General features: G+C 41.9%; 1 protein-coding gene across 1 annotated transcript in view; it reads right to left on the minus strand.

Annotated features, from left to right (window-relative positions):
- Nucleotides 1-2,848: 2,848 nt before the first annotated feature.
- The window catches only part of LOC311063926 (neuronal acetylcholine receptor subunit non-alpha-3), a 17,730-nt gene continuing 8,078 nt past the window's right edge, over nt 2,849-12,500 (minus strand). Inside the window, exons 3-8 of the mRNA XM_084083558.1 lie at nt 9,159-9,203; nt 7,993-8,102; nt 6,291-6,804; nt 5,111-5,301; nt 4,224-4,443; nt 2,849-3,480 (exon numbers count right to left, since the gene is read on the minus strand). Of these exons, the coding sequence (XP_083939684.1) occupies nt 3,346-3,480; nt 4,224-4,443; nt 5,111-5,301; nt 6,291-6,804; nt 7,993-8,102; nt 9,159-9,203 (1,215 nt within the window). The 3' untranslated portion in view covers nt 2,849-3,345. The remainder of the gene's footprint in view (nt 3,481-4,223; nt 4,444-5,110; nt 5,302-6,290; nt 6,805-7,992; nt 8,103-9,158; nt 9,204-12,500) is intronic.

A 12,500-nucleotide genomic window follows, 5' to 3' on the forward strand; every position in this document is an offset into this window, starting at 1 on the left:
AAATACTTTTCCATTATGTGTCTGACAATAGTGTGCCATAACACCCTTATAGCCCTGGCCCTGTAACCCCCTGGACTCTCCTCCCCCTCAGCGGCTTGATCCGGTGTTTCAGCTATAGCAATGCGGCCGTCAAGGAGCAGGACAGCTCAATAATATTATACAGTGTACACATCGAAAAGCCACACAGCAGAAAACAATGTTTTGTTTTATTTTCCTGGAACGAGTATTTTACAAGAGTCGCAGTTGTTCCGAAATAGCGTTCATAAGCTGGTCTACCTGGCTCTCATTGACTCCAGCTGTATTCCACCGAACTCTCAGCTGCAGTTTGCCTCCCAGTGTCCCAATGCGACGAATCTGCCGGCTGGAATTGCTGGAAAGCGAAAATGACGTAGATGATCGTACCTTCTTTTTATTTACCTTGGGATAGACTCAGGCAGACAGGACGCTGGTGACAAGGGTTCACAATAATTAGGGTGGTTAGACAAGACATGTGGTAACAGGTACAAGGGAAAACAGGAAGCACATTACGACAAAATAAGATACACAAGAAACACCTGGGGAAAGACTAACAGAACTCAGACCTGGACGCAGAACATACAAAACACAGAGCTACAGAACAAACAAGTAAACGTAAAACAGGAAAATAAATGTCCAAGTTGACGAACATGGTCAAAGTCCAAAGGTCGAGGAGCGAGTCGTGACAACGACTTGCCTCGAGTTGCCTCTGTACGTACTTGGACCACTTTTTCCTCTCACCAAATCTCAAAAATGTACGATCTACGAGCTCACACCATGTTCCCCCCAGAATATGAATGCTGGGGGTTCAAGTGGTATAAAATCACACCACGCGATGCATCACAGTCTTGTGTTTTCCTCTAACCACATGAACCCTATAATCCCTATTCTGGGAATATCATAATATGGCTAACATTTGCTGAAATTAGCGAGCATTTTTAGGAAAGAGATTTGGTGTAGAGGGAAAGAAGTAGGGGGCCTAGTAGACCCCTGCATGGGCACTCCAGTTAATGACGTATAACATAGGGTTTAAGTGGTTAAAGGTTATCAATTCAGCATGTATGTTGTGTACGGACTGTATAATTTATTTCTTGGTGCCTATTGCTGCTGCATGTCCAAATCCAAGCGTTACATATTCATACATCCTTTCTGCATTGTGTAACAGCACTACATGAAAGAAGGCACATAAATGATAGATGATTTTTGCTGGGAAGAGAAGCAGGTGTTTGGAGCATAATTGTTTACACTATGGACAGGAAACCTTTCCCTGCAAAATTATCTCAACCTTCATTGAGGATGGGAGGCCTGAGGCTCATGTAACACACGCACGTTGCACGCACGCGTGTGCACGCACACACACACACACACACACACACACACACACACACACACACACACACACACACACACACACACACACACACACACACACACGCACACACGCACACACGCACACACTCACACACACACACACACACACACACACACACACACACACACACACACACACACACTCACTCACACACACACTCACTCACAGGCTCACAGACAAAGACACTCACAGAGACAGCACACTTGCACACACAAGTATGTGGTCTATCTCGCAGTGAATAAAGTGTATTTTGTCTTAATATGAGAGCTTTGGCTCTTAAATAAATGCTGAGTATAGGCTGGGTGATACATGGACTAAATGTCACAATAAGTTTGACCTCAATATCAATATTGTATTGTGCGGATGTCTACTCCTGCTTTCACAAAATATTTACACAATTGGATTCGTGATAAATAAACATTAGCAGCCTAATGTATATTAAATGGAGATAAATAAAGGTAAATAATAGAACAGTCAGGTATGTTCAGAAAATGACAATCACTTTACTGTAATGCAGCTTTTAAAGCCAGGAAAAGACAATACTTATCACAATATCCACAATCCCAGACGATATCAGGTATATCTCATGATATCTACTGTATCAATATAATATAGATATATTGCCCAGCTCTAGAGTGATCATATTACTCTGGTACAGAGAAAGTGGTGACGTTCACACTACAGCTTTCCGTCTAACAAGACAGGGGACAAAAATATGTCCTCACGAACTAGGTCATAATGTACACAACACGATACATTGGGGACAATCACTAAAACAATTTCCGCTGAGTCGTGGTGGCAGCCTGAAGGCCTAACCAGGGAGCTTATAGGTCGGTGAGTTGAGCACGTCTGGGAAATGTGGGTGGATGAATTGAAAATGTCTCCTCTCATACCCACAACACAACCGATGTGGATTTTGGTCTTCACCAAAGGGACTTAACTTGTAGTTGCTTTAAGTGAGGCTCCTAACCTTCCCTCCTCGAGTGGCTGTTTTACAGGGAGGTCACTGAAAATGTTTCACCTTCCAAAATGATTTGTTGTGTTATTATACAAAAGAATTCTGCAAATGCTGGTGTCAACACAAACAGTATTGTGGTCTCTCCTACAAATACAATAGCTTTGCTCCCACCTAGGGGCAACTCTATAACATTACACCCAAACTCGAGAGCCCACTCCACATTCCTGGTTGTAGTGTAGTTTAAATAAACACTGTAAAATACTTAATTCATCAGATAGTAACTCCAAAAGGGAACACATATAACCAATATGTTTGAAGTCTTCTAGGCACATACAACACTTTCCAAACAAAATCACACCAGAGTCAGTATAATAATTAATAACTGTAGTCTAATCAATTTTAAATTTCAAATTTTATTAAGAGCTTTAATTTATTATTATAATTATCATGACAGAAACAGCTGAGTGGGGAAGAGAAAATGGATAGTAATAACAAGTAGTGATTTATGCATCGATAATCAACACAAATCTCAAACATTCATTGAAATGATATAAAGACATAGTCGTATTGCTTTCATTCCAACAGTGCACATATCTTAGACTGAGATGCATGTTTAAAGCAAAATACTGTTGATGAGTTCATTTCTCAGTGGTATTATGCATGTTGCCATGTGGTGAGGTGGAAACATTATTTAATGTAAAGTGTCATTGATATGAATTATGTGTGACATCAATAGTTGATGAGATATACAGTAGCAATACATTATAAGACAAGACAAACCTGGACTTGATAATGAACTGCTGGTGACGTGTGTGCGTGTGCATACAGTACTGCGTGTGTGTGTGTGTGTGTGTGTGTGTGTGTGTGTGTGTGTGTGTGTGTGTGTGTGTGTGTGTGTGTGTGTGTGTGTGTGTGTGTGTGTGTGTGTGTGTGTGTGTGTGTGTGTGTGTGTGTGTGTGTGTGTGTGTGTGTGTGTGTGTGCGTGCGTGCGAGCACGTGTTCATGGTGGTGTGCTAAAGTACAAGTGCAAGGCAGGTGTGAAGATGAGGATTGTTCCAAGTATTGATACGGTGAGGAAGGCCCACAGGAAGATCCTGTCCAACACCTGGGCCACAAACTTCCAGTCCTGGACCACCTGACAACAGAGAGAGAGAGAGAGAGAGAGAGAGAGAGAGAGATGCAGACAGACAGACAGACAGGTCCACAGGTGTTGTTATGGGACTGTGTCAACCTTAAGTGATTTTCTTCTGTGAAATTTTAATGCAACTGTCATTTTCGGTACATTACACACACACACACACACACACACACACACACACACACACACACACACACACACACACACACACACACACACACACACACACACACACACACACACACACACACACACACATGCACGCGCGCGCACACCACGCATTCGCGCGCACGCACCCACGCGTGTGTGCACATGCACATGCACATGCACACACACACACACGACAACTGACAGAGAAAACCAGTAGAAACATTTGGAGCGTAAATGCATGAAAATAAGTGACATTCTGATATGCCAAGCACAAATCTCACACACACACACAGTAAAATCCTCAGTGTAAATGTATGAAGCCAAATGCAACCACATGGGTCCAGGGGTCTATACTTACTTGGTCCGTTCCTTTTTTCCCTCTACTCCAAATCGCTTGGCTGAAAACAGCCAATCCTTAAGCTCACAACGCGTTGTAATGCAATGTGTTGTGAGCTTGTCATTTTTTTTTGCCATGTTCACCTGTTTTCACAGAATGCTCACCCATTATGACATGCCCAAAATAGGGATGCGAGGGTTCATAGTGTTAAATAAACAGTGATGATTTTCCTGTGTGCACACAAGCAGTGCACCTCTCGTATGAAGTGCTCCTTCTTGATGTGCCGGCTGATGTAGCGCACTGAGTTGGTGGCTTTCTCCAACATGGCCAGCCAAGCATGATTCTCATCTTCCTTCCCTCCGAGGGGTCCTCTCTGCTGACCCGAAGATCCATGGCCTGGTATCCCCCTCCTCCCCGGACCCCCACGTGGCTTCAGCTCTGGGCTGCGGAGCTCGATGTCTGGGTAGTGGTACCTGGGAAGAATCCATGTATCTCATTTGTTTACAATTTACAATTTACAATTTAGGAATTTAGCAGATGCTCTTAATCCAGAACGACTCAGTCTAATCAGTATAACATAAAAAAAAACGATATTCTGTACATTGAAACTATACACACTACAAATGACCTGGCGCCTGTCTACCTATTATATATATCTGTTTACCAATTATAGGGCCAATGGCAATTTGTACATTATGGCCAGTAAATCCTCAATGTTTTAATCTAATCTAATCTAATCATGTGGATCTCGGGATCCACGTGGGGACAGTGTGGCTGTGGCCAGGGTGTGATGTCACTCTTCTTCAATGTTCTTCAGGCCAAGGACCCCTTAGCTGAGAGAGAGAGATGAAACAGGGACCCCCACTACATAGCCTATTGTATAAAATCGTGTTGCAGATGAAACTTTTTCATAAACCAGATCAGCTTCATAAACTGTTACCACGTGTCTTGTCTAAACCCTCAATACTTAGAAAACTTGTACTTGGTCTGACTTTTTCCCCCCTACAAAAGTAAAGTAAGCTAAAGTAATAAAGGCATACTTGGTGCAAAACACAACATTGAAATGCAACATTACTAACATTAATTGATTTGACAGTAATATTACATATTACATGGACAACACTGTCCATGATAACTAACCTGTCAGTGTGGCCCCTCATACATAACAGTTTGGGCAGCTTCTGGAGAAAAAGGCTCTTCACCCAAGGGGCCATGGGGTGGTAGGTGGCCGATGAGCGGTGGTGGACGTTGATAACGAAGACGGTGACAATGATGGAGAAGGTGACGAAGATCATGATGAAGAGCAAGTACTCACCAATCAGCGGGATCACCTGAGAGGAGAACAATTTGAATGTTTAGCTATCGAAGAACAAGGAACAGATCATTATTTGTATTTGTAGTTCTCTAATCGAGACAACAAAGTCAAGAGCCAACCAACCCATTGCGAACTGTGACTTTAGTGCCTAAAAAACACAGTAATTACTCTAATCTAAAGGAAGCAATAAGGTGTCAGTGATATGGAATAATGTTCCTATACTTTTCTGGCAGTGATACAAACTAACAAACACACTTTTTCCTCAACATCTTTTTAGCGTTAGAGTACACACTGACTGACTGACTTATAAAACACTTATGCTGAAGTACAAGGTTTGCTAGTTGACAATTATAGTTTCCTGACAGAGAGTCTAATAAATGCAAACTACGCTCTCTCTCTCTCAAGCAGGTTTTTTGTCTGGAGATGATTGATTGATTGATTGACTGGTGATTTTTGTGTATGTAATCTCACAGCATTGCAAATGAGGGTAAACCTCAATGCTCTTTTCTAGAATAAATAAAGGTTTTGATCAATCAATAGGGCTGATCAGAGGTCTCTCTCAACCAGTATTGATTTTGACAGCAAATTTTGATTTAGAGTCAGTGTTTTGAATAAATTCCATTTAGTTTTAGTCATATTTTAGTCACCAGAAATGTTTTACTTTTTGTCTAGTTTTAGTTGACTAAATATCATAATATTATAGTCGACTAAATCTACAGTTAATTTAGTCGACTAAAATGTATTTTGGCGGGCCTTGATGGTGTCATAATGGCGGATTTTACACTTGGTTGCATGCAAAAAATAGCCGATCTACAAGCTCACAACGCGTGGCTTTTCAGAGCGCAACCAAGCATAAAATGACTTATCTTTAAGTCATCCAGCATAGTTTTTATTTAGTTTTCATCAGTGAAAAAAGGTAGTCGACGAACATTTCTCGTCATAGTTTTAGTCAACGAAATCAACACTGCTCTCAACAACACATTCTCGCTCTGAAAGGAGACGCACTTTAGAGGACGAAGGGATGATCTCCTCTATGACCAGGAGGAACACGGTGAGAGACACCAGCACCGAGGTGGAGAGAGACAGCTTCTCGCCCTCGTCTGACGGCAGGTAGAACACCAGCACGGTGAGGAAGGACAGACCCAGGCACGGGATGATGAGGAAGAGGGTGTAGAACAGAGGCAGTCTCTTGAGGATGAAGGAGTAGGTGACGAACGGGTACCAGTACATCTCGTCCCTCCTGCTGCCCCTCATGCCCGTGGCGTTGAGGATCTCCCACTCGCCGTTGTCGAAGAAGTCCTTGCGGTTCACGTAGTGGTCGATCAGGACCAGGTCCACCATGTTGCCGTCGTAGGTCCAGGAGCCAAACTTCATGGAGCAGTTCTGCCGGTCGAAGGGGAAGAAGGTGACGTCCATCGTGCACGAGGACTTGTAGCTGGCCGGCGGCGTCCACGTGATGGTGCCGTCGGAGCGCACGATGGCCTTGGTCATGAGGGAGCCCTCGAAGCGACCATCCGCACTGTAGACGGAGGTGGGGGGGGGGGGGGGGGGGTAGGAGAAGATGTGAAGCAATGAGGATTAAAGATTGAGAAAGCGTTATAATCAGTCAATCAAACTTTATTCATATAGCACATTTCATACAGCAGGTGCAACCCAATGCACTTCACAGAACAAAAAAAGAAAAACACACAGATCTTTTAAATAAAAAAAAAGGAAAATAAAAGTACAATCAATAAAAAAATATGTAAGTTATATGTATGTAAAGATTCAAGAGGAAAGTAGAGGAATGAAGGCATGAAGTGTGTTAGTGTGTTCTTATCAGCACTGCACTTAAACGATATTAGGTGTGTTCCACCCAACTACAACAAAATCACAACACTGACAAGCAAATGGTTGAACACACTAAAACAGGGATGTCAAACATACGGCCCGCGGGCCGGATCAGGCCCGCTAACTAGTTTAATCAGGCCCGCGAGATGATTTTGCAAATTATAAAAAAATAAAAAATAAAATGTTTTTTTTTTTGTTTGTTTTTTCCAAAAATGTTTTAATTGCTTTTTGGCCAAGTTTACACCTGCAGCCACACGTAACTTCCACTTTCCTCTTCTTCTTCCTCGTCTTTGTATTGATATTGTCTGTGTTGGAGCGCCTCAGTGCGGCTGCAGAGTTCATGTGCAACCTCTTCCAGAGAGAGATAGAGACACTAGAAATTTTGCTGGAGACACAAAACAAACTGTGTAGACTTGGCCCTTTGAAATAAAATGTATTTTATAAACACTTTTTTTTTCTTAACGGTAATCGATTAATTAATCGGTAAGGCCCAACGGTAAACGGTTAATAAAATGTCTCCATTTGGCCATCCCTATTTGTGAAGTTTACATTTTCAGAATGTGCTTGTACTAACTAAGACTAAGTAAAGTAAACAAAGAAAACTATCTGAAGTTGTTGTTATTGTTATTATTAGTTATTATGCCATGATTTTACCAGTTCGGTACCGGTCCGGCCCTCTGGCCCTCTGGCCCTCCTCCATGTGGCCCCTGAGCTAAAATGAGTTTGCCATCCCTGCACTAAAAGATGACTGTAGTCTGTAAGCGTTCAGCTTGATGCTGGAACAAAAAAAACGCTGCTTTGCTTTTGTGTTTTGACCTTTTCAGACAAACACTAGAGCTACTAAACCTTTTTGCATATGAGGGTCTGTGTAGCTCACTTCTCATAGAGGACGATGTCAGGGAGCCATATAGTCTCTGAAGGCACTCTGATAGAGGTGATTCCTCCGTACTCATCTGGGTTCCATCGCAGCTTCACGTCACGCCACTCCTGTGGGAAAATAAAATTCCACTTATTTATGGGTAAACATGGTTGACCTAACCAAGGTTTATAAGGAATTCATTAGAACCTCTCTGGAATAGAGTCTGGCATTCATGCTTGAACAACCAGCTGAAAGTCCAAAAGATGACCTCTTGAGCTATAGCTGTAGACATTACTCATCCACTCTCAGTGGTGTAAAGTAACTAAGTACATTTACTCAAGTACTGCACTTAAGTACAATTTTGAGGTACTTACAAAACCTGTCCAGTGAGGGCTAGATACAAGTGTGGATGTAATATTTTATCTTGGCGTTCAGGCACTGCTATATTTTTCTCCCTGCTCAGCACAATTTAGACAACCATCATTAACCATTAAGAGCAGGGAGATAGATATATAATAACAACCCCCCCCCCCCCCCCCTTGGGGAACAGACCAATAGCAGAGCCCACTGGTGGTGATGGGAGCAAACGCTGCATGACAACAAACCAGAACACACAAACCAGAACACACATAGCAGAACACACAAAGTGGATGGAACGCCGATTTAGGTGAGCTTAAATAACCCACCCAATTGGACAGCTGATTGCCAGGTCAGTGTATGATGTATGGGTCTTGCATGACGCTGTATACAGCCACATAGAAACCTCTGGAGTGTATGCTGCCTGAACTAACTCGCAGGCTACGTATCATTTATGCTATGGATGTCTTGTTTTAACCATGTATTCATTTAAATGCCCTGAATAATTTCAAATGCTGTAACGTATCTGTAATTTGTCCATAATAATACAGACTGTACAAATACTGTATATGTTAGACAATCCTCTCCCACATTTACATAATCATATATGGTATTTGAAGATAAGGATTTTATTGGACATTGTTTTGTCACTTTCTCTATACTCTTTTTGGTTGCTTCATTCTCTGTTTTGTTGGAGCTGGGTCTACTTTGACTGCTCAAAGGACCAATGTTGCCTTCAGTATCATAATCACCTTATAAAACACAAGATAACTACAACATCCATCAACACATCATAGATGTACTAATAGAAAGATGTGTGTCATTACCTGCCATAGCCAGACATTAGTGGTCATCAGCTGGTTCTTCTCATCCTACCAGAAGAAAGGAAGAGCTGAGGGTTAGTTTTCATTCTGTTTGTGTAGGCTAATGGAGGGTGAATGGTGGACAGATGAGGAAAGAAAAAGATAGAAACAAAGTTGATGAGGAGAATAGATCAGAGTGCACTTGAGGACAAGTTATTTTCATACACCTCGAAGTGTTACACTCCCTCATTGCTTCTCTTATATGCAGCAAAAGCCACAAGCAAGTTATGCACACATGCACGCACACACATGCGCTCTCGCGCGAGCACGCACACACACGCACATTCAAACTGCAGTCTTGCCGTAGGGCCACAGATTAAATGGAACGGTTTGGGGGATTGTGTGCCTTGCTCATGGGCATATCTAAAATGCTCAGAGGGAGATAACAGCATTCATAACTCTTTAGTGATCAATTTCACTCACACACAAAATTTCCCCTCCGGCCTTTAATCACATAACCCCTTAGTTAGCACTCCCTCGATTTCTGACGGGTTTACATAAAACACTGGCATGGCGAAAGGGAGATGATGAGATGGTTACAGCGGAAAAGAGTGAACCACTTAAGCTCTATTTTATACTGTCAAATCTCACAATGCGTTGCTTCATTGTAAACTTTTAGATCTGCATTTAAAGTTTTCTGTACTGTATATTTGTGAAAATATACATATTTTTAATGAACAATTGTGACAAAATAAAATACAATTCTCACCTATAATGGCATGCCTAAAATAGGAATGGACAGTGAGAGACAAATAAGTGAAGGAGAGGGGGTCAGAAGGAATGTGCTGATCCATAGATGACGTCAGACAGAGATGACGTCAGACAGAAAAGTTAGGGAAATTCACAGAAACTTGCTATAAGTTTCAGACTCAGTGCAGTGGAAACTGGACAGAGCTGTAAGTAAAAAGTGGACTTGATGGAAAATCCATGAAACAGAGTTTTGTGGTCCGTCTGCCCTGGAAAGGTACCCAAGCAAACCTAATAGCATATCCATCCGTCAGCATAAGAAATGACCTGCGGTGAGCTCAGTGAATGTCAGTGCAGTTTGTTGAAAGGACCACAAGGTGGCACTCTGTTATTTCTGCAAGCAGTGTGGCTACATCCGATCTACATTGACCACTTTGCTGTCATGAACCATGCCTTGTGTGTGGTTTAGGAACGGTCCGGACGAGGTGTGTGTTTGTATGTGTGTATTGTGTAAACATGCACGTGAGTGTACCAGTGTTAATAATGAATGGTTTCTGGCTGTTTTCAGTCCAATTCCTCTGCTGCTCTGAGAGACCATTTGGACATCTCTCTCTCTCTCTCTCTCTCTCTCTCTCTCTCTCTCTCTTACCCCATCCTCCACTCCAATCTTTGACCCTCTAACATCCCTTGGCTCTTCCTTCTCTCCCATCCTTACTCACTCCTTTCAGACTTGCTAGACTCCTTTGCTATAACCTCAAATAACAACTTCTTAAGCTGTCTCTTAAGCCTCCCTCTCGGCTCTCGGTCTGAACTTGACCTCTCTTATATTGTATCTGCTCTTTTCTCCTACTTATCAAAGACCTGCCGCATCCTGAGCAGATATATGAATATATCCATACTTTCCTTTTTCAGACCTCTTTCTCCTCATGCACCCTCTCTATATCTATACAGGGGTCTTCAATGTTTTTCAGGCCAAGGACACCAGTTAGCTGAGAGAGAGAGACAAAGCAGGGACCCCCAGTACATTTTGTATAAAATTGTGTTCCATATTACCTTTTTTTTTTGCTGATTGTCTCATCAATGTCGTTGTGTTGACCATTGAGAGATTTGAGAGCAGTTTAAAAGTATTCCACTGTTTTCTCTATTTAATTTATTTTAATTTTAAGTGCAGCTTTGATGGCTATATGTAGGTTAGTTTAAAAGTAGTCTTGTGGAAATAAAAGGTTTTAGTTTTTATTTGCTTGTTTATAACTTCACTCTAAAATGTTTGAGTCATGTTAATGTGTATTTTCGGACATTGCATTGTTTTGGGGGAAAACACAAACATTTTGCAGCGCCCCTGTAGTAACTCTGAGGACCCCCTAAGGGCCGTGGGCCCCCTGTTGAAGACTCCTGGTCTATACCGATATGGTGTTCGCAAATTGGGGAAAAATGTCTTACTCACGACGCGGCCACTCCCAAAGCACCCTCTACATGAAACTTTACCGCTGTCTCCACCCTCAAAATAACCACCACCAGTCTTCACGGTAAACGCTGTGTTTCCTTCACCAACCCCCCACCCACCCTGCCTTTCTCATTCCTAAAAATACCCTTCTAATCCTCAGGGGGAAGGTAATAGAACATTATTAGCCATGCAACGTAAAGCAACTGGGACTTGTCTTTTTTTCTTGGGCCAATAAGCCACTCTTTTTCATCACTCTGAAACGAATGTGAGTACACGTGATGCCTCCCTTATACACGGTAAAATCCTCCGTTTTCATTTAACTCTGAGAGACTACAAAAAGTTACCCAAACTCAGTGGTGTAAAGTAACTAAGTACATTTACTTAAGTACTGTACTTAAGTACAATGTTGAGGTATTTGTACTTTACTTGTGTATTTCCAATTTCCAAATATTATACTTTTACTCCACTACAATTATTTGAAAACTTTAGTTACTAGTTACTTTGTAGATTTTGATTATTATTACAAAACATTTCGGCCATTTGAAAATAGCCGATCTACAAGCTCACAATGCCTGGCGATGCAACGCTTGTGAGCTTGTAGATCGATAGAATTTGAGTACTTTCTCCACCACTGCCCAAACTGGACCCTACATTAACACTACTGTGCTGTTATCTATATACAGTCGAATAGTTATCTGGACCAGAATCCTTTCTCTAACTTTCTGAGCTACTGTCAAACTTATAGGCCGAGCTGACATTACCTTATATAACCACATCTCTGTCCTACGCCTCCTGGCTGTCAACAGGAGCCCCTGTTGCTCCTTACTCATCATATTTCTTCATTTCAGTGTTGCACTCCTCCTTTGAACACAACCAACACTCCAACTCCTCCGGGGAGAATCCATATATTACCCGCTAACGAGATTTATGCTTTCAATTCCAGATCTGTTGTCCACTCAGCTCCCCTAAGAAATGTATACATCGTAATCTTTTCTCTATATACCTTCACCGTCCGAGGCAAGTCTATAAGCGAGACGAGACAAATTGATCTATGCTGCTTTTAAAGTAAATAAGATTATCCCAAACAGCTTCATGCAGAATATATTGCACACAGTGCCAGTTTTTTGTTTCCTCTCTGAATTATATCTTCTTCTTTTTTCCACTATCAACTTTCA

This window comes from Gymnoscopelus microlampas, assembly GCF_963454915.1.
Source record: "Gymnoscopelus microlampas genome assembly, chromosome: 2".
In the NCBI taxonomy this organism is placed as follows: domain Eukaryota; kingdom Metazoa; phylum Chordata; class Actinopteri; order Myctophiformes; family Myctophidae; genus Gymnoscopelus; species Gymnoscopelus microlampas.